The sequence below is a fragment of the Camellia sinensis genome, chromosome 12 (genome assembly GCF_055761805.1).
Source record: "Camellia sinensis isolate YWXY chromosome 12, ASM5576180v1, whole genome shotgun sequence".
Taxonomy (NCBI): Eukaryota; Viridiplantae; Streptophyta; class Magnoliopsida; order Ericales; family Theaceae; genus Camellia; species Camellia sinensis.
In genome coordinates, this window is record NC_138972.1 from 108,914,152 (window position 1) to 108,937,385 (window position 23,234).

The 23,234-nt window shown below is 36.5% G+C and overlaps 1 protein-coding gene across 1 annotated transcript; it reads left to right on the top strand.

Annotated features, from left to right (window-relative positions):
* The first annotated feature begins 1,926 nt into the window (after positions 1–1,926).
* Positions 1,927–22,191, top strand: LOC114309418 (uncharacterized). Its single transcript, XM_082897157.1, has 10 exons — positions 1,927–2,071; positions 18,490–18,561; positions 18,943–19,019; positions 19,573–19,680; positions 19,808–19,918; positions 20,186–20,242; positions 20,980–21,051; positions 21,227–21,303; positions 21,462–21,512; positions 21,777–22,191. Exons 1-9 carry the CDS (start codon positions 1,927–1,929, stop codon positions 21,487–21,489), a joined length of 747 nt encoding a protein of 248 aa, XP_082753283.1. The 3' UTR covers positions 21,490–21,512; positions 21,777–22,191.
* Positions 22,192–23,234: the final 1,043 nt, after the last annotated feature.

Consider the following 23,234-nt stretch of genomic DNA (forward strand, 5'->3'; position numbering starts at 1 on the left):
GCCTCAAATTTCTAGCCCAAATGATAATACAACAATCATGGCTCTTTTAAGGAAAACCGAATATAAATCTCCAAACTTACATTACATGATACAATAGTTCTTCATACAACAATACATTAATCCAACAACAAGTAAATAAACAAATAAATACCCCCAAGGGTTTACAAGTTTCCAAGGCTTGAGCCTGGTTACACAAAACGGTTATTCAAGCCCACACATATACAACCCTTGGCTTACACATAGAGTCACAATAAAATGAGAGTCCCGTACTCTCAACACACATTTCCTCGCCTTTAGTTAGACGACATCACCACATCTTTTCCTATACAAAAATCCTGTAGGGTGAGCATAAAGCCCAGTAGGAAATCCTTAACAGAGTATATACATTTTATACAAGTCTCAAGAGATGAAATGCACATGCCATGATATGACCCTTTTTGAAAATAAATAACATTTTCATCTTTTGAAAACCATCATGCTTAATGATGTCATGCAATTTCAATTGTTCAAAACTTAACAATTTATTTCAAGGGCGGTAAATACGACTCTAGTAATCCCTAGGTCTGTGTCTGCAAGTAAACTATACAAGTACTACCAAATTATCATTTTTACCGGTATTAACCGGAAGGCTCGGCACCTATCCGCGCGAGTTTTCAGTCTTTCACCCCGGACTCTCAGGCCAACTTATTCAATATCATCTACACCACCTATCAAGACTTACCAACGTATTTACCCTAAAACCATTTCATGAAAACTTATTTCTCAACATTCTTTTCTCAATGCAAGTTTTTAAATCAACTTTTAAAGTTTAATGTAATCAAATGAATTGTTATGCCAATATCACAAGATGAATATGAATATTTTTATTCCAATTCATCATCCAAGGAAAAACACAATTCCCTCTTCTCAAGCATCCTCAACAATTAGTCATTTCAAGACTATTTCAACGTTTTGAACAATAATTTCCAAAATGAACAACAATTCTCATATTCCCTGAAATTCATCATTTATATAAATATAAATAAGAAATTTTCCAAACATCCATTTCTTTTGACACACAAAATAAATACAACAATATCATTCATGGATTTTCAGTTCTTTTTTTTTAAAAAATCCCTAAATTCTAGGTTTTCTCACCAAAATTATACAACTCAAATCTTTTGAAAGAAAACTTTTCAAAATCATCTTTTCTTCAATCAACGAAGATTAAAACCCTTAAGATCATTTTAAAACAACAAGAGACAAACCCACTTTCAAAATCGCTCAACTTCTTGAATTAACAATCATTTTTCAAAGCTATCGAAGGATGATTTAAAAAATCACCTAGATCTTGCAAAAATATATATATAACTCTAAGAAAATCCCTACCTCAAGTTTTGAAGAAGAAATGAGATGAAACCCCAAAATCAATGGTGTCGAAACTCGATCTTCACCGCACACAACGAAGCCCTTGAGATGATAATCAACTTTGGTGAAGAACTTAGGTCTAAATCCCAATGGATTTGGAGAAATCAAAGAGAGAATATGACTTCTAGAGAGAGAAGCTCCCGATCTGGAATTTTGAAGAGTTTTAGAGAGAGAGAGGACTGAAAAAGTGATATGAAATATCAGATTTACGAACTGATATAATATGGTCCGCTTGTGCGTGGAATGCCCCGCTCGAGCACAATTACACTAACCCAGTACTTTTGCAGACAGGTCAAACTTCTAAAACCAAACATTCTCCGCTCGAGCGCATAAACGGCCGCTTGAGCAGACAAGCAACTTTGAATGCATTTTGCATTTTTGCTTCAGGGGCGTTGCCCTTCGACCCTGCCAGGGTGCTGCCCTCCGAGCCGCCAAGGGACGCTGTCCCTTGGACCCCCGCGAGCTGACTGGGCAGCTCGATCCCCGATCGGCCCAGTCGAAGTGGCTAAACATGAAAGAATGATTGAAACCGGGATCGCTACAATAATTCAGGCAAATGAGAGGTTACCAGTGGTACAGGCAGATGTTATTCCTATAAATGAGGGTCCTAGTGTTATTGGTAATCGGAATGATATCAATGCTATTAATAACACTGTGGCTCTAAGTACATAGGCAATGACTGTAGTTTCCACTATGGCTCGACGATTACAAACAAGAATACAAGAAAATTAGCAATGGAGAGATGAGATGTGCTTGTTAAAACAACAACTGGCTAATTCTCGTAAGGAGAAAAGAGAGCTAGAAAAGAAAAATGCGTAGTTGGAGAATTCGGTGCAATATTTTGCAACGGTTATAATGCCAAGACTCATAGAAGTCGAAAATAGAGAGAGAAGCATGTAAAGGAGGCTCATGAAAAGTTGTTGAGAGAAGTGAAACGAAAAAAATCTTTAAAGCCTTCTGAAAACGTATATGTAATCGAGTAATATTTTCTCCTTCTAAAATTGCAAGCATTTCTTCTTTCTTTTCTTTTTTTTTAATTTTTTTTTAATTTCTGTCTTTAAAAAAATAGTTGGTGCAGATAAGAAAACAAAATTATATATACTCCCCCTAAAATTATGCACAGGATATACAAACGCTTTTAATTTTTTTTATTTATTATTAATCTCAAAATATTACATAATATGAGTCTCCCCTTAAATTAATGCACTAAAAATTACATAAATTAAAAGAAACAGATTACCAATCTATAATACTAAGGGCCATTAAGATCCGGCCATAAACAACTGCACCAAGTGCACTAGCATAAAAAGAAAAAATGCAAATAAAAACAATTTCTTCAGACAAGGTAGAAGCAGTCATTATCAAATCCAAGTGAGTTTGAAGCATATACAACAAGATAAAAAATATAACACAGTGCAAAAATAATTTTAACATGTTGATCGGTGATGACCTTGATGATCGGAAAGAATGGAAAAGATCGTGTAGATCGGTGATGAATTTTTGTAGATCAGTAACGGATCTTGGTGGATCAGTAACTGATCTTGACTGATCGATAATTGATCTGGATGAATTGAAAATGATGTTGAAAATCGATGATGGAAGTACCACTATAACAATTTGGGTCTTGAATGATGAATTTTTTTTGTCTTTAAAGAGCTAATTTCGTCACTATAGATATTTGTGAGGAAATATTTTTCTCACCGGTTCTGTCATTGAATGTTTGTCACTAAAAATCACCGTGAGGAAAAATAATTTCGTCACCAATGAAATTAATTTAGTGACGAAAAATTTGGTCACCGATAAGACAACATTTTGTCGCCAAAAAATCCTCATTTTCGTCACCAAATAGTTATTCAGTACCATATTTATAACTTTAGTTGACGAATAAATTTGTCACACATGTTGATCATGGATAAGGAAATAATTTTGTCACAATAAAATGTAAAGTTGACGAAATTTTTCGACTCCAAAAGTCAAACATGGGTGACGAAATATATTTCGTAACAAAAATATGTATACATGATGAAATTTTTAGTCACCAAACAACAAAATCAATGAAAACTTTCATACATAAGTTATGATAAATTTTGTCACAAAAAATATTTATTAGCGACGAATAATCACTGTCATAATAACAAGTATAGATGACCAAAACAATTGTCACTAAACTTATTCCATATTTTATATTTCATTTTAAATTATTATTTTACAAATGTGCCTGCTCATATCCCAATCGTCTTCTAAATGTACTAATAAATTCACTAGCTAAGATACACCACTCCAAACAAAAAATTCGCTAAACAATTTATATTACAAATCAAAATATATCCATGAAAGCCATTATAGAAAATCTCAAAATGAACAAACATGGTGTCCACAAAAAAAAATCACCACTTGATCTTGATTTACAACTAGAACTATGTATCAATTAAAAATAAATTAAATTAAATTAAAAAATAAAAAATTCAACACTTGATCTTGATTTGAAAGTATTCTTCCAAACGTCATCAAAAACCAATCTGCAAAGAAAATAAATAAGGAAAATATTATTGGGGATGTACAAGAAGGATAGCTAGGAGTAGGTCTTACTAGACGTCTAAAAGTAGAAGGTTTATTACAACTGAAAGCTTGCAAGTCTCTAAATTATGCAAGACAAATATGTGATGTCTTTTGGTAACTTGCTGGTAAGGGTGTTCACAGTTTGGATTTGGATGGTTTGCGGATCGGTTTGGACCAGCCCACATCTATGCGGTTTGGGAAAAAGACAACCGGCAACCGTCCGCAATGCAGGTTACGGTTTGTGCGGATAGGGTTCGGATTGGATTTTTTTCTTCAAAAATTTATTTTTGAGCCTTCATTTTTTCCCATTTTATAAATATTTATTTTGGGTCCTTTTCTCTCCATTTTCTAAAATGCTCCAACATTAATAATTAATGAATTAAAACTTATAAAATTAAAAACATAACAAAATCAATTCGTAGCACAAATAAATCATTCAAAATCTTAAATCAAATCATAAACTAACCGAAGCACATATTTCAAAATCCTAAACTAGAACTCCATATTCATTAAGGAATTTAAAATTTCAAATCACACTTCATCCGGGACAAGTTCAGTTATATAACAATAATAATATGATCAATATTTATTCAGTTTTAGTTGATATAATACTATTAGCAAATGTAATGTTAGAGAAAGTTCAAAGAATAAATGGTGTTTTGTTTTGGGCAAAAATATCTAGGTAGGATATAGGAATGAAATCAATGGCTAAGATAAAAAAATAAAAATAATTAAAAAAAAGTGCAAGCGGGTTCTTGCGGGTGCGGGTTAAACCCGCAACCCGCAAACATGCCATATTTCAAACCGCATCCGCCCACATTGTGTTTGCGAAACTGCCCATTTGTATGCGGGTTGGACGGTTTTTGTGGATCGGATAAACTATTGCCCACCCCTGCTGGTATTTAGGGGATCTTGTTTGTATTTAGTTTTTAGGATGAGATCATGCTATTTGTATTTCTCTTTGTAAAGGAAATCTGAATTACTTGAGAATTTAGCTTCAAAACTAATAGTGTATGTATGTTAGAATTTGCAATGTAATTTGTATTCTATAGAATAAGAAACTATAAATCAAGTATAACGCAGCGAGTAAAAATTTCAGATCATACCTTAGGTGATAGAACCTGAAGCGAAGAATCTCGTGGGTAAATCACGTGCTTCAAAAATGCGAACAACGAACACCCAGCAGTGGAGTGATATCACAATATAAGTATCATCCACACAAGTCATAGTGCAAAAAGCTTGATCGTTGTTTTTTAATGGGAGAGAGTCAGTATAGAAAAAACCATACATTGTTTAATTATCTCATATCCCATATATCGTATCAGATATATAGGCTAAGTATATTCTCTATCCATATCAGTTAATATGATAGATATAGATATCATGAGTGGGTTATCCAAATAAGTTTTGAAAATTCAAAACTTACATGGATAAGATTCAAAAGGGTCATGGGCCATGCCACATGGGCGCCCAATTTCTAACATCTCCCACTCGCACATGAGTTGGCATGACACTGCTACATCCCTATCTCAATCTCCCCAAAAAATGAACAATCTGATACTAGCAATGCACCGTGCGACTGCTGAGAATACCTGCATGTGGGAGCTCTATACTAGAAACTCAATATGAATCAACATAGAGACATCAACCCAAAATGAACAGAAATAGTGTCTCATGTACCCAGAGCCATCTAGCTACATCGGTCCAAAAAACATGTCTAATCCCTTAAAGAGCATGTTTGACTCTCCTAGGTCCCGCATTATATTCACACCCAATCAGCATCCCATAGAGAACGATATGAGTTGTCGACAGTGAATATAGAGCAGAGATGTAGAACTAGATGATCTTCCCTTCACCCTCATATCATTTAATTTGAAATTGACTGCTTTCCCAGTAATGTCCCTTAAAGCCGAATCATACATGACCGCAGGCAATATACCAAAGTAGCTAAACATCAACTCTTCATCTTATGACATAGTCAAAGGTCACAAAAAGGCACAAAGTGAAGTCATTTAGGGAAAAATGACTTTTAGGACTCACACGGTGAAGAAGCAATGATCCATTATTTCACCTCGTTAACGGGTCGAAAAGCACATGCAGTACGAATGCATGTTACAGTGGAGTAACTATTCCAAAGAGTGATGTTAAGCTCACACACCATACAGATCTTAGTCTAGTCGCTCTTAAGCGCACAAGTCACTTCCTAGCACGTAACTCGAATTCTCTATTTGCTCACCTCTCAGGAATCAAATGAGATCTCGCATCTGGCTATCCAATGTGCGATTTCTTCTCTCCACCACACCATTTTGCTGCGGAGTCCTAGGAATTGTTAATTGCCTGATAACTCCTTTTTCCTCACAGAGCACTTTAAATTGCTCAGATAGATACTCGCGTCCCTAGTCAGTCCTTAAAGCCTTAGTGCTCTTGTCTAATTGATTCTCAACCTCATTAACATACCGTCTAAAGCAATCCAATGCTTCTGACTTGTGAGAAATCAAATAGACATGGCCAAAACGCGTACAATCATCTATAAATGTGATGAAATAAGGGGCACCATGCATTTCCCTCACATTCATTGGTCCACATATATCAGAATGAATAAGTTGTAATGGGACAGATGCCCTTTTGGCCTTTCCAAATGGCTTCCTTGTTGCGTTTCCAGCAAGACAGTGCTCACAAGTAGGCAAAGTGACTCTAACGAGTGAGCCTAAAAGACCTTCTCTAGCCAATCTAGTCATCATGTCTTGCCCTATGTGGCCTAATCTAGCATACCATCTCATAGAATCATTATTACAAAAAGATGCAATTTTAGAAACAGAGGCGTTGGCATTTTATTAAAACTAGAATCATCCACATCCAAAACTAAAAAACCATCTGAAAGATAACCAAAATCATAAAAAATTGTTCCCAAATAAATGCTAACACCATTATTCTCAAAACAAAAGTTAAAACCAAGGCTCATCATGCTAATAATTAAAACTAAGGTTCGCCGAATATCCGGAGCATAAAGAACATCATGAAGATACAAGGTGCGCCCTCATCGCATTTCCAGCTTGTATGTGCCAATGCCATGCACCTCCACATTGGACTCGTTCCCCATGTAGACTTTTCTGCTCCTATCAGGTACTCGGCGATACTCAACGAACCCTACTCTGTCCCTCGCAATGTGGTCTGTTGCTCCGGAGTCTACAACCCAAAAATGAGGAGAATGAGCAATTAATGCTTGACTAGAAACAAAGCATTGAATGCGAGAAATTAAGTAAGGGAGTACTTTTTTTTGCTCAGGGCAATCTCGAGCGAAGTATCCTTCTTTGTTACAGTTAAAGCATGCCAATTTAGTCTGTACCTTCTTGCCACCTCTCTTGCCCCGACGTTTGAAATTTCTAGCGCCATTGGGCTTTAGCTCAGCTGCTGCTTGCTTTTTAGGGGCACCTTTTGCTTTTCCACGCTTGAACTGAGAAGTCCTACGTGAGCTCGACTCAATCACCATAGCAGAACCATCAGACTTAGCCGCCTCAAGGCGCTCAACCTCTAGCTCCAAATGACGCAATATGTTTTCAAATATTTTCACACTCTTATTATGCATCATGTTCTGCTTCATCTGCTCCCAAGAATTTGGCAAAGAGCGAATCATAGCTTGTACCTACTGCTCTTGAGTCAAATTGTGCCCAGCAGCTGCAAGCTCACGTATCATGGCTGACATGACCCTCAAATGCTGCTTCATCCAGTGATGCGTCCTTTTCTGATAGGAGTCAAACTTCATAGTCAGCCCACGTAGCTTTGCCAAAGAGGTAATACCAAACTTTTTCTCAAATGCAGTCAGGCAATGCTCAAACTCACTAATCAAGTCGTTGTGCATGCTGCTCAATATGGTAAAGTACGCACATCGATCTTTGTTACGCCAAGTTTGAAAGACTTCAAGATCACGACGATGTTAAGCTGTATTGCCTTGCTCTAGCTCAACCATCACTTGTTCAAGTGTGGTCAACACTTTTTGCTCATTGAGGAGGTATTGGATCTTACAGCGCCATATGTCATAATTGTCGCCATCTAATTTCTCTCCCTTAGTTAAGTCTGCCACCACTGTCTTAGCAGCCATTTCTACATACCAAGTAAACAAATGCGCAGGGGATATTAATGATAGCAACACAAAAAAAAAAAATTATTTTGCAGGAAAAGAATCTAAATAAAATAATGATAATATTACACATGTCTCAAGATCGAAAATTTACTATGCTCGTAATCATCTCTTGCGCCTCTAGTGACAATTATCAAAATTTAATTTAATTCCATACGATAAAAAAAAACAATCAATCTCCCACTACTTATGGCATATACAAAGCACGATAAATTCCATACAATAGTGTAGACACCCATTTTTGACCGACCTTAAGACTCGGACGTCACCGATTGAGCGCTCGGTGATTGTGCATGCTGTGCTCATTTCGAGGTTTCGGAGTTCTTGGCTGAGAGCCTCACCTCCGGACCTCGGGACACTTTGTACTTTGACTCGGTCTGCAGACTAAGTCTTGTTTTCTCTTCCCGGAGGAAGGGAAAGGCCTGGTAGACCATCTCTTAGTGGTCGTAGACTACTTTTCGTGGTCGCAGGCCACTGTTCCCGTTTGGAGACCAGTTTTTGATTTTCGGAGCCGTCGGCCGCGCGCTTCGATTTGGAACCGCTTAACATTCTCCGTTTGGCACATTTTTTGGCACACACCTTGTTTCCTCTGTCTATAGGGACACTGCAGCCCAGGAGACCACCTTTGTGGTCGCACGCCACTTTTGGTGCTTAACAGCCTGTTTTCGGGGCACCCGACCGCGTGTTTTGCCCCCCGAACCCTCGTTTTGCATCGGTGTTGGTTCATTTTTGGCATGAACCTTGTTTTCATTGTTTGGAAGGTGGTATAAGGGTGGGAGACCACCTTTTCTCTTGGAGACCACTTCTCTCTCCGCCAGCCAATTTTCTTGTCGGAAAACTAGTCTCCTTGATTTTTGAGCCACATTTGCTGGTCTTCCACCATACCATTAGCTTACATTTAGTTGGGAGACCATCAAATGGGCTGGCCGACCATTTTTCCTTGAGAGAGACCACTCACCCTGGTTGGCCAACCAGGGAAAGTGGTCGGCCAACCAACTTAACTAGCCGACCTGCTCCCTCCAATTTTGTCTCTGTGAGTTGTTGCTAGCTGTGCCAACTGGAAGGCAAAGACTGCATCCTCCATACACGTGTATGGAGGATCTTTGGCCTTGGTTTTTAGCTTCTTTGAGAAACTTTGGCCTCCTTTGTCTATAAAGGAAGGCCTCCCCCTCCTTTGTGAGGGTTCAGATTTTGGTTAAGGCACATATACATATCTCTCTCTTTGTCTCTATATTTAGGCTTAGGAAGTGTATTGTTCTTGACCCTTTTGCACCACACCTCATAGCCTAACACTTCCACCATCAACCCAAGGTTCTTGGAGGTCATTTTCAGAGGTTAAGGAGATGGATTTTTGGTCCAGAGGTTGCTGTCTTTGTTGAGCTTCAAGGGTAACTCATTTTCTCCCTTTTTAAGCATTATTTTGATCCTTCTCTTAGCCTTATTTGCATGCTTATTTGAGGTTTGTTGTCAACTGAAAAAATATTTATTTTTAAGCATTATTCATGTTTGTTTAAGGCCATTTTCCTATTGGAGGTCATCTACCCTCTTGCATGCTTCATTTAGTCTTGTTTTGAGCCATGCCTTAAGGCCTTTGTGTTGACCTTTGCTTGGCCTTTTAGCCATTGAAATCCAATGGATTTTCAGTGGTTGGCATGCTATTCTAAGGGCCAAAATCAGAGAGGGGTGACCCTCTCTCTTTTGGCCTTGTTTGTTTGCATATTTGGCCTTTCCAAGGAGCCTATATTTTCATACTTCCTAGCCTTGGTTCAGGCCATTTTTAGTGACTTTTAGGACCTGCCTAGACTCTGTCTAGGGCTGGTTTGGTCACCTCATGTTTGCCTCTTGCATGGGTAGAATAATCCTCTTCATAGCTTATCAAAGGAGCATGTCATTCTTGCATGTGTTGGTCATGTTTCAGTAGGCTTTTGGTCATTCTTTGGCATATCATAGCTCTGTCTTTGGCTAGTTTAGTGGCTTCTTGAATACTTCACATGCTTGTAGTGTAAACTATGCTCATTAGCTTACATTGCATGTTATTTTGGCCATTGATTCTAGCATATTTTGGCCATACTTCAAACTGATTTTGTTTATATTTTGGGCTGCCTTAGCTCTGTTTTGAGGCCTCTTGGTCGAATGATGCGTGCCATGCATACTTGTAGTGTAATATCCTTGCCTAGCCTTGAGTTTTGGAGCCCCTTGCATGCTTAACTTGAGGTGTTTCCATGTCTTGGCATCATTGAGCATGTTATTTCAGAGCCTATACTTGTGCCATGTTCCCATGTTTTCCATTCTTTAAATGCGTTTGAGAGTTGTGCTTGTATACCTCATTTATGGGCCATTGCATGAGCTTCATTTTTGTGCATTTCAAGCCATCATCTTAGTCCATTTTGCCACTATTTTGGGCCTGCATAGGGACTGTTTGGGGTTGGTTCGTTCATTTGGGCATTGCTTTGCATACCTCTAGTGTAATGCACTTCACTAGTTTCGGTATTTAAGCCATTCAACATGCATGACATGAGTTGTTTGCATGATTCAGGACCATTTTGTATGTCATTTCAGAGCTGGAACATGTGTTATTGTATGCCATATTTCATCATTTCCATGCTTTCATACAGTTGTATCTTGTGCCCTAGGCTTTGGGCCCTTGCATCTTGCATGTTTGCATGTGTTTTGTTGCCTTATTTTCATCATGTATGGCCACTGATTTAGGTGTGGCTGAGGCCCATTCATTTTGGTTTAAGTCTATTTTGCATCGAGTATGCCATTGTAGTTCATAGCATTGAGTATGCCGCGTTGTCGCATGTTTGATCATTGCATTGCGCATGCCTTGTTCACTTCATTGTGTATGATAGTCTTCACATATGCATTGTGTATGACATATAGTATCATGTGCATTGAGTATGCCATTGTTAATTCATAGCATTGCGTATTCTAGTTTGCATGTTTGCACGTCATCCTTTGCATGTTTGCATGACTTGGTTGCATCGCCTTAGGATTGCATGCTTAAGGTCGCATTGTGCATGTCATTCTACTTGTTGCATTGTGTTTGGAATAGGAGTTAGTCCAAACACGGGAAACGAGGGACGTTTCATACTCCAAGTGATGAAACGTGCCTCGATTCTCAGTCGCCGACACTCTTGACTAACACATGACCGAGTTTAGGTATTTATGTGTTTATATGTGCATTCATTTCATATTGAGTCGTGCAATCCGACTCCTCGGCCATCATGCATCGAGATGCATGATTGGTGGTCTGAGGATCAAGGGCTACACTCCCTAGAGCTTATGCAATGTTGGGGAGAGTGGTCGTGCACACATGTGTTGCAAATACCTTGCTTTCTCTCTCTCTTGCCTTTGTTGCAGAAAATGCAGAAACCAGGAGAAGAAACTGGTCGGCCGACCAGGTTTTCTAGCAGGCCGACCACCTTTTCTAGTTTTCACCACCAAGGGTGGTCGGTAGGTGATCTCCAATGTCTATAGCTGGTCGGCAGCCTCCCCCTAGATTCCCAGGGTAGAGTTTCATCTCCTTGGAGCTTTATGCAAGTTTCTGAAATCAATTGCAAACAAAGGGGAGCCGGGGCATCGCAATGGATTTCCTGACAAGGCGACTCGAGCATGCATGCATCCTTTATCATTCAAAGCAGAGCTGAGGCAACCCATTTTATATAGTTTGCATGCTAGTTTAGTTAATCTGTTAATTAGCTAGTGTTGTGTAATAATTAGTTAATTCGATTCTGTATTATTTATTCGGACCCTCCGAGAGAGGGCAATGTTGTAATAAGTGTGCGTGTGTGTGATGTATGTCTTCCAACCCCACGTCTTTCTCCCTTTCATTTACCAGCTTATGATGGTTAGTTTTAGGACACATTTCAATTAGCATCCTTATGCTCGTATGTTTGCATCCATTCATCTGTTTTGCATGCACCGAGCTCGGCGAATCATACTAACTACATCGTATTTCAGTTCCAAGTTGATTACATGTTACCTGTAGCATCTCATATGCCATCTTAGAATAGCCGAGCCTATCTTAGTTGCATTCTTACATGTGTTGCATTAGGCATCTCAGCATAGTTAAGATTCATGCTTGTTTTCTAATTAGCTTCTTTTTTTGGCTCGAAATACTCGGTAAGTGTTTATGCTTTAGCATCCTTGCATGCGTGTGAGTGATTGCCATGATAGCATGCTTACCATGAGGCTAACTGCTTATGTGATATAACTGCCTGAATGCCTGTGGGTGAAGGTTGGATTACTTGAATGGAAACAATTCATCGATGGCGAGTTTTAAGCCCACTTAAGAGTGGCAAATCACCATATTTTCTAAGCCCACTTGAGGGTGGCAAAATCTGCATTTTAGCCTACTTACGAGTAGCAAACCGCTTTCAAAAACAAACACGAAGATGTTTTGTTCCAAATTAGGTGATCCAGTCTATACTTGTATGTTGTACGCATCACGTAGCAATTCTAGGCTAATAAACCGGAATAAGAGCACATATGTTTTCAAAAACAAGATATCATGTTTAGTAGTGACCGATCTTTAATCGGGCGAGCGGGGGTGCTCATTGCCTGACCTTGCCCAATCGTACCCAAGTTCCCGAGCCGAGGCAACTTTCGTGATGACGGACACGTGGCCTTAGGCACGAGTCAGGGTTTCCTAAATTCCCTCCAAAATAAAATATTTAGGTGGCGACTCTGTACCTGGTAAAGCAGTCCATGTTTGGCACTTCTTTCTAAAAATCAAAATTTCAAAACAATTAGCTGGATTTGGACTCTTTGGTGATTTATTATTCTCGTATTGCACTTTGTGAGATCAGATTAAGAACCGTGACATTGAGTCCAAACTGTAGTAAGCCCAATGAACAAAACGGGATTTTTTCCCGAGACGTTCGGGGACATCTACAATTAGCATCTTAATGTAAATTTACACATAATGGAATTTAAATAATAAAAAAAAAACTAAGCATGCTTCTCTAATCACAACATATTACAAACCCTAAAAAAAATAATATGCTGTATTTAATATTCAGATTATGCCATAACAGAATGTACATCATTCTGAATTTTTCTGGAATTTTTCTGGAATTTTAAATAACTAATAAACACACATAAAATTAGAAATAAATATTCCAGAATCTGGTAAACTGAAACAATTATACCAGTAAATAGTAAACCTTTGCAGTAGTCTACAATAAAAATTTCAACTCTAGAAAATTTAGTCATGCAACACCAGAAGCATTTTAAAGCAGAAATAATGAATTATTATCTCAGGAAAATATTTTTTATTTTCATAAAATTTTGAAAATTTTACAGAAGATAAAAAATTCAATTCTAAGTCCAACAGTACCAACCATCTCAAAACAAAGCTATAACAAATTATTTATGACCATTTAACGCGATTCAGAATTTAAAAAAAAAAAAAACAGCGCGTTAGCACCCAGCAGCCAAGCCAGCAAAGCCGACGCAGAAAACGGCGTGGCTCGGCTCGGCGCGGTGCGCGTGATGGCGCGGACAACGCGCGCATGAGAAGCGCCCCTGGCACGTGGAAGCACATGGCCGCCGCTAACGGCATCATCTGGCGCGTACAGCTCACGCACCGCCTTCCGGGGTGTTTTCTGGTCTAATTTTGGTGCTACCAGACTTCATTTTCCAAAATAAAAATATTTGTGGTCTCAAAAATAACGTTTAATGAACATAAATTATGAGGTGTATTACACTCTCTCTCTCTCTCTCTAATGAGAGTGGAAGTGCAGAAACCTGCACTTCTTCTTCCTCTTTAAGCCATCAAGAAATCAAAAACGAACCCAAATTAGGGTTTGATGTATCTCATCAAACGTAAATCCAAATCTAACAAATAATATATGGTTTCGAAGGTCTCGAAACAAGGATTCTAAATATATAAGATTTGCAGACTGAAATTAAAGCATGTAAAACCATCATGCATGTAAAGTTTTGAAAAAATATTAATTTTCATGCATATATCGTGTATATATTTATATAAAATTATATACATATTTTAATGCATAAAATAAGCACAAAAATATCCATTAATGCTCTGATACCAATGTAAATCAAGTATAACGCAGCAAGTAAAAATTTCAGATCATACCTTAGGTGATAGAACCTGAAGTGAAGTATCTCGTGGGTAAATCACGTGCTTCAAAAATGCGAACAACGAATACCCAACAGTGGAGTGATACCACAATATAAGTATCACCCACACAAGTCACAATGCAAAAGGCTTGATCGTTGTTTTTTAATTGGGAGAGAGTCAGTATGGGAAAAAACATACGTTGTTTCATTATCCCATATCCCATATATCGTATCAGATATATAAGCTAAGTATATCATCTATCCATATCAGTTGATATGATAGATATAGATATCATGAGTGGGTTATCCAAATAAGTTTTGAATTTGAATTCAAAACTTACATGGATAAGGTTCAAAAGGGTCATGGGTCATGCCACATGGGCGCCCAATTTCTAACAGAAACGAATTTGTAATGATGTTTAGAATTGGATAGAGTATGTAAAATATTACAAGAGACATAGAAATAACATGAGTATATATATTATTTAATACACTAACCTTCTACGATATGTAAATGTATGCTATGAAAAAACAGAGAATGAGGGAAAAAATACTACCAACTGAAAATTGCAAGTAATGATCAATGTCTATATTTTTATGATGCCTTCTGGGATCCCTACCCAAGTGTGAAACCAATAATTAGCTAGCCAAACTCCCACCATCTGGAGGTATTGTCATTAACTTAAATAACCAAAATTTCTAGGACCCCATTGGAAGGTTCGTCCCTTGTAGGTATGCTAAGTGATTTCTATTAATATGAAATGGGACCAGACCACAGTAGGTATGCTAAGTGATTTCTATTAATATGATCCATCTTCAACATACAAAAAAAACAAAAAAACAAAACAATGTTCAATGTTGCAATACTGCAATTTTGATGCTAAAAATCTTGGATTAGATGATGTTATAGGCTCACACATTAGCTTGTTACTGTTGATTCCAATTGGATCTATAGCATTTGACATGACTACAACTATAAGTGGATATGAGAGGTTTGTAACTTTCTTAAACTGCTATGCTTTAACTAGTATATACTAACACTACAAGAAAACTGGGTATATGAGACGGAACTATTTGCGACGGCACACTTGCCGTCTCAAAAAGTCACTTTTTGAGACGGCAGAAAATGCCGTCTCAAAAAAGCAGAGTATTTGCGACGGCACCATTTGCCGTCTCAAAAAAGCAGAGCATTTGCGACGGCACTACTCTCATTTTTTGAGACGGCAAGTAGTGCCGTCGCAAATGCTCTGCTTTTTTGAGACGGCAAATGTGCCGTCGCAAATACTCTGCTTTTTTGAGACGGCATTTTCTGCCGTCACAAAAAGTGGCTTTCATGTTTTTTTTTAGTGAATATTTTTTAAATTTTAAATATTTTTTTTAGATGTACCTTACTTAGATGTATCTAAAAAATAAAAAATTTATGAAAAAATATTTTTAAAAATTAATAAATACATAAAAATACAAAAAAAAAAATGTATTGAATTATGGTAATTTTTTTTATATTTTTGGTACTTAGTGAATTTTTAAAAGATTTTGGTGATTGTGGTTTTGAGATAGCTTCATATATATACAGTCACAAAATGATTTGAATAAATTCAACGGTATTTTTCTGTCGCAAAAAAAAATTAAAAAAAACAATGTCGTCTTACTCTTTTGATATAACATTTCTCTTTTCATTCATTTTTTCATTTTCCTGTCTCTCTGTCTCTATCTCTCTCTCTTCTCTTTATCTCTTTTCATTCATTTCTCTCTATCTCTATCTCTCTCTCTTTCTATGTCTGCCTGTTTCTCTCTCTCTCATTTTCTCTCTGTGTCTCTCGCCTATCTCTCTTCTCTCTATCTCTCTCATCTGTTTTCTCTCTCTGTCTTTCTCGCTCATCTCTCTTATCTTTATCTCTCTCATTTCTTTTTTTTTTCTCTTTCTTTCTCTCTCTCTTATCTTTCTATCTCTCTCTATCTCTCTCGCTCATTTCCCTTCTCCTTCTGTCTCTCTCTTTTTCTGTGTCTCTCTCTCGCTCATCTCTTTTCGCTCTATTTCTCTCTTTTTTTGTCTATCTCTCGCTCATCTCTTGTTTCTCTCTCTTTTTCTATCTTTCCATCTCTCTCTTTCTTTCTCTCTCTATTTCTTTTTCTGTCTATCTCTCTCTCCCTGTCTCTCTCTCACTCATCACTCTTTTCTCTCTCTGTGTCTACTTGTCTATTTGTCTATTTCTCCCTCACTATGTTCGACTTGCTCACTCTCTTACTCCTATCTTCTCTATTTATCGAGCTCCTTCTCGATTTATCGATCCACTATAAGAAAATACACTTTTGGCAACCACTTTGTCTATCTCTCTCTCGCTCATCACTCTATCTTTGTGTCTCTCTCTCTCTATCTCTCTTCTTTATCTATCTCTCACAAAATTAAAATATTTTTAAAATATTTAAATATTTAAAATATTTAAAAAATTGATTTGAATTAAGTTTTGAACAGAGTTTTGAATTATCTGTCTTCTTTATTTATTGAGCTCCCTATCGATTTATCGATCCACTACAAGAAAATGCACTTTTAGCGACCACTTTGTCTCTTTCTCACTCATCACTCTGTCTCTCTATCTCTTTTTTCTATTCATCTCTCACTCATCTTTCTCTCTCACTGCCCATCTTCTCTACCACATTTACCACTACTGCAAATGCCATTCAACTACCACCACTCTTCTCTTTCTCTCTTTCACTCATCACTCTTATTTCTCTGTCTGTTTGTCTGTTTATCTGTGTGTCTTTCGTTCATCTTTCTTCTCTCTATCTCTCTCATTTGTCTTCTCTCTATGTCTCCCTCGCTCATCTCTCTTCTCTCTATCTCTCTCATCTCTTTTCTCTCTCTGTCTCTCTCGCTCATCTCTTTTCTCTCTATCTCTCTATTTTTCTATTCTCTTTATCGTTCATCTCTTTTCGCTCTCTTTCTATATGTCTCTCTCATCTCTTGTTTATCTCTATTTTTCTATATGTCTCTCTCTATCGATTTCTCTCTCTGCCTCTCTATCTCTCTCTATATCTATTTCTCTCTTTATCTCTCTCTCACTCATCACTCTGTCTTTCTCTCTCTTCTCTATCTGTCTCTCACTCATTTCTCTCTCTCACCACCCATCTCCTCTATCACCTTCACCACTACTACAAACACCATTCCACCACCACCATTACTTCTACTGTAGCCACTTCACCTCTACGACTACCATTACTACTACTATCGCCACCACTCCACTACCACCACTACCACTACTACTACCATTACCTCTCTTTCACCCCTGTCACTCCATTTACACTACCACTACCACAACTTCACCACTAATCTGTTTCGCCATCACCATCACCGCCGCCACCACCATCATCTCTTATCCACCACCTTCACTACTGCTGCCGCTCCTTTTCCTTTACTACAAAAAATTAGTTCATGATTTTTAGTAATAAAAAAAATAGACCGCAGAAAAATATTTTTCATTGACTACAGAAAATTAACTTTTATTTTAGTGAAAATATTTTTCATTAAAATATATATGAAACAAATCAACTTTAATAACGGAAAGAAAATAAAAATTATTATTTATTTATTTTTATTATTTAAATATTTATTTATGATTTATTTATTTATTTATTTTTTTTTTCACCCCGTCCGCTCGTCCGCTCGGTTCCCCTCATTTTTTCCATTCCCGCACCCCAAAATCCCCAATCTCTTTAGAACAAAAAAAAACCCTAAATCTAATCGTCTCCCTTACATCACTCTCTCAGTTGCCTCTCTCTCTCTCTCTCACCCTCTCGTTTATCTCTGCACTGATCTCGTTCATCTCTGCACCGATCACTCTCTTACTCTCTCGTTGCTCATCTCATCGATTCGCATCGATCATCGCACCGCCGATCTACTCACAGGTAAACTCTCTCTCTCTCAATCTGTCTCTCTCTCGGCCCGATGGTTGTTTTATATATATATATATATCAGATATATCTCTGATTTATAGCAATACCTCTTTGGAACTGTGTAGCGATTTGTGAAATCCTGCAACAAATGTAGAAACAGTGTTATCAGGGCTTGATAAACTAATTCATGGATATTTCTTTCTTCTTCATGTATCAACAATAGATTCAAACACAATCATGCCACCAAATGATGAATGAAGCAGAGGACTATAAGAAAATATCTGAATGAATCACTGAAAGTACGGAAACAACGAAGGTGCTCATCATATGTAACAAAAAACTTAGATGAGTTTTCTTAATAAACCCCCTTTGCTAATTTCACCACTATAAACTGATGATGTTTACAGGCTTCATATCTGGAATTCTTAGTGGAAGCACAGGACAGTGCATCTGGTGGTATGTTTGTCTTTACTTTCAAGGTTAGATATGTACATGCTTATATAACATGCAGATGCAGCTATGGTTTATAACTAACTTTGGGAGTTCATGTGGCATGGATTCTCCAGCTACTGATTTATTTGCAAGTGTTGTACCTAGTCCAGGAACTGACGCTTATTATAAATTTATAATTATCATATCTGTTTCTTATTTTTCATTTCAATAATAAGACAACGGGACAAGAAAATTATGTGTTACAAATATAATTCAATTACTAAATAGTACCAGAATCAGCTTGACCTATGATATTAAGTTCATTGAAATTCTAAGAAAGAACACAAATGAAAATTAATTACCAAGAGACAAGGGATGAGCATCATATGATTCTTTTAATGAAATTTTTGCTTATTTTCAAATTGCAGTTTGCAAAACATCCATTCCTGATCTCTTACACACATTTGAGAAACCAGACCCCTGCCACACTGCGAGGATTTTCAAGGTGAGTATAAGGCATTTACAAAGTTTGGTATTATTTTTTTTTTTTTTTGGAGTATTACAGTATTACTCATTGGATTGAAATTTGGTAGTATGGAAAGGAATCTGGTAGTATAAGGCATTTGAGTTTTCTTATTATTTTTTAGTACCCATCATGTTCTGTTAGCATCCTAAACAGAATAAATTATTATTTTTCAACATGGTATTAGATTCCAACACATGGATATATAATCATGAATATATATATATATATATATTGTATTTGTGTGTATATTCTTCTCATTTGTTTTTGTTCTCTCTAATAAACCAGCCTGGATTTCAATAGATTACCCATAATTCTATTATGCAACTGTTTTGGTTCAAAGTTGAATATTGTTTTTCAATTTAAAGATCGACATAAGAAGAACAAGAAGAATCAAAACCCAATAATTTTTACCTCGAAAGGTATCCCAAAAGTGAAGGAGTATAATGTAAATTTAAATTTGTGTAACATGAACTACATCTAAAATGATGTATTCCGCACATTTTCTAAGTAATTTTCCGAATAATTTTTCTAGGCATGTATTGTTGTTGAATTTGAAATGCGTTGGATCTATCTCTCAGGAATTAATGGAGGCATGGAACCACCTGAGGAACCACCTGCTGTCAATTTTGCATTTGTCAGTGTAAGTTCATATGTTGCATTTTTAATTCTAGTATGTACATGTAATTTCTTTTTTTGAGGAACTATTAATTTATGTGCTATGTAGGTGTGCAATGGAAGTTTGCTAATGAGTTTTGTGTTTTTTGAAGTCTGTGTTGCTTCCTGATGGAACACCGGATGTGCACTTTCGAGTAGCTTGTGGTGGGCAGAAACTTAGGGACATTATGTTGGATTCTAATATTGAATTGTATGGACCATATGTAAGTAAGGCCCCCCTCTCTCTTTTCACATTCTGCAACTACATTAACAAGTTTGAAAGTGAAGAAAGGCTCAATTGTTTTGTTTTGAAAGTGAAAAAAAAATGATTAATTATACCCACTGTTCCTATAATTTGGCTCGTGTCCATTTTGTCTTTTTAGTTCATTATATCAATTTTGCTTGTCAATTTATTCAAAGTGATACACTGAAAGTGCAGTATTTGAGCTAATGAATAGCTGAAATATGGTTTATGTGTTTTGAATTTTCAGTCCAGACCTCTGCTAAATTGTGGGGGAGGAGGAACTTGTGGGACATGCATTGTAGAGGTGAGTTATTGATTTCGAATTTATTATTACTAACCAAGAAAGAGGATAGTTAGAAGGAGAGAGAGAAGGGAAAAAAAGTAGAGAATAAAAAAGAAAAAGGGGGAAGGCATGGAGGAAATTTGGTCAAAAGTCACTTCTTCCATAGCCCACACATACACACACATACAAAAAAAAAAAAAAAAAAAAAAAAAAAAAAAAAAAAGGAGCTTTGTAATTGTTGGAGCATAACATAATGTGGTAAATACCTCCCCTGTTACCTTGAGAATGACAATTGCACCTGTACTCTTAATGCAATGTATGTAAGAATGCCATTCTATAATTTTTCTTTTTGAATAGATAAAATACTATTCTATAAATAATTTTGATAAATAGCTCGGGTTATGTTATATTCTGTACTCTCTAGTCCATGAAGCATTGGTAGCTAAATGTTTAAATATAATTTCTTGAAAACACATCCAGTTTATATTGAGTTATTAGTATTCTTATCTAGTGCATGTTTCCCTTCATTTAATTGTTTTGCAATAATATAGAGGTATATTGAAGATGACAAAAATGCTTTTTATTTCCGTATCTCACGAAGAATGGAATTTATGACTTTTGGAATTGGTTGGATGATCGGACCTGGTAATTGTGACCCTAGTGGTGGTTTTCATATAGCAAAACTCTTGTTTATTTCTCTACTATAGGTTGTTATGTAATGAATGCAAAGTGACACTGTATATTTGATCTGTTCTAAGGTATCCTCTTGGACGTGTGATTGGTGGAACTGTTTACCCTGGATTGACATTGACAGCTGGCACCATGTGGTGGTGTGTATTTGAGATTGAGACTAGAGATTAAGAACATTAATTTTCTGTGTTCCTTGTTACCAGATTAGTGAACTCTGTATATCTGGTTTTCCTTTATTATAAAACAATTAGAAGGGTGAATTTGAGTGAGTCCTGCTGCATTAGTTATTGCTGAGACTTTACTTTCTGATGACAGGATACTGAATTCTTTGAATATTCCTGTCTGTGGAAACTGTTTGTGTATTTACGGCTCCAGTATTCTCTGCTATTGCTGTATGGGCAACCTACCTTCTCACAAAGGTTCATGTTCTATTTTTATTTTTGTTTTGGAACATGTATTTCTAGAACCTAGGACTCGTTATGTATTATGTTTAATGTGAGTTTTCTGCAAACTGAGATTTCTCAATCTTGTCCAATACCCCAACACGCAGGAAGTTAAGGGTGCCGGTGCTGGACTGACTGCAGCAGTTCTTTTAGCCATGGTAAATTATATACAGGGTAGTTGTACCTTTATTTTCTATTCATTTTATGAAATTTTAAAACTTTGAGCAGCATTCTAACATGTAAAATGCAACTTCTGTTATATCGAATCACGTGGTTATGTTTCATTAGTTCAGACTTTGATTTGATAAAAAACAATTTATCATTATTTCACCAGGACTGTCTTTCTTTTTCCTTTCTTAACTTTTTTTATTATTGCTTTCTAAAATAGATATTTTTTGTCACACTTCTTTCCTAATATATAGAATGTGGCGTGGTTCCCATTAGTCACTGAATTCCAGACTAGGTTGCTATTCAACCAAGCTTTCAGCCGAGGGCTTCAGATTCAACGCATTCTCGCTGGTGGGAAGAAGCAGAAGCAGAAATAATTAAGTACAAGTAAAATACTTTCTGCACACAATTTGATTTGTGGAGAGAAAGAGAGAGAGATGCATGATTGCAATGTCAAGTTTACTCAATTGTATATTGATCTCAGTATCACTATACTTTTCATATAATAGACATATTTTTATAAGTCAATTTGATTTGGGTGAATTTTATAATTTAAATATGCTTTTATGAACATGTACAGTTTAATTATTCTTTGTAAAATATTGAATTTGATGGTTTGATCAATTTTTATTTTTATTTTCTGTTATGATGTTTTTGTGAATGGAATGTAAATAATCAGCTCTTAGAGAGTGAGAGACGGCACCACTGTCGGAAAAAATAGAAAATTTTAATATTTTTATTAATTTTGTTATAGGTTTTACTTTTTGCGACGACATTATACTGTCGCAAAAAATAGAAATTTTATTATTTAAAATAAAAATTTTATTATTTTTTAATATTTTTTGCGACGGCATTACACTGTCGCAAAAAATAGAAAATTTCATATTTTTTATACATTTTGCGACGGCACTACACCGTCGCAAAAATAGTGTTTTTTTTAAAAAAAAGACTATTAGCGACAGTATTTTTTGCCGTCTCAAATAATATTTTTAGCGACGGTAAAATAGGGCCGTCGCAAAAAAGTCAAGAAATTTCAAGTGTTATTAGCGACTGCACGGTGCCGTCGCAAAAAGGTAAAAAATGCCGTCGCAAAACATTAGCGACGGCACTTACCGTCGCAAAAACTCTTTTGCAACCCCTGCAGTTGCGACCCCCCTCTTGCCGTCGCAAAAAGTCATTTTGCCGTCGCAAAAAGTATTAGCGACGGCATTAAGAGTATTAGCGACGGTATTTTACCGTCGCAAAAAGTCAATTTTTTTGTAGTGTAACCAATATGAGAAAAATGAAAAGATAAAATAAGATAGACTTACCAAAAATGTGATCTATAAGTTCATGGGATGCCTCCTCCTCTAAATTGTTTATTGAAACCTTGTTTTTTAAGAAACTCCATGATGCTTGATGTCATCTTCAAATGCTCCTCACTCGCCTCATTCATCTTCGCTATCACATTGTTTTGTGCTTGAATTTTCTCTTTTTGTGCTTGAATTTTCTCTTTTTGTGCTTGAATTTCATGTTTCTGTGCTATAAGAGATGATTGCGCCAATCGTTTTGGTGGCATTGATAAGCCATGAAAAACATAATACAAAAGCATAAATAACAAATACATAACAATGGATATGTAGAGATATGTACATGGATATATAAAGATAGAATTAACAAAGCATCATTAATGAGTATATAGTTACGAGACATAATAACAAAAATTAGATATC

Bases quoted from the DNA above. Each gene is read 5' to 3' on its own strand.
- LOC114309418 (XM_082897157.1), top strand. From the start codon at position 1,927: ATGATTGAAACCGGGATCGCTACAATAATTCAGGCAAATGAGAGGTTA. The intron at 19,919-20,185 runs GTAAGTAAGGCC...TTGAATTTTCAG, and splicing joins TTGAATTGTATGGACCATAT to TCCAGACCTCTGCTAAATTG. The intron at 21,052-21,226 runs GTGTGTATTTGA...TTCTGATGACAG, and splicing joins ACAGCTGGCACCATGTGGTG to GATACTGAATTCTTTGAATA.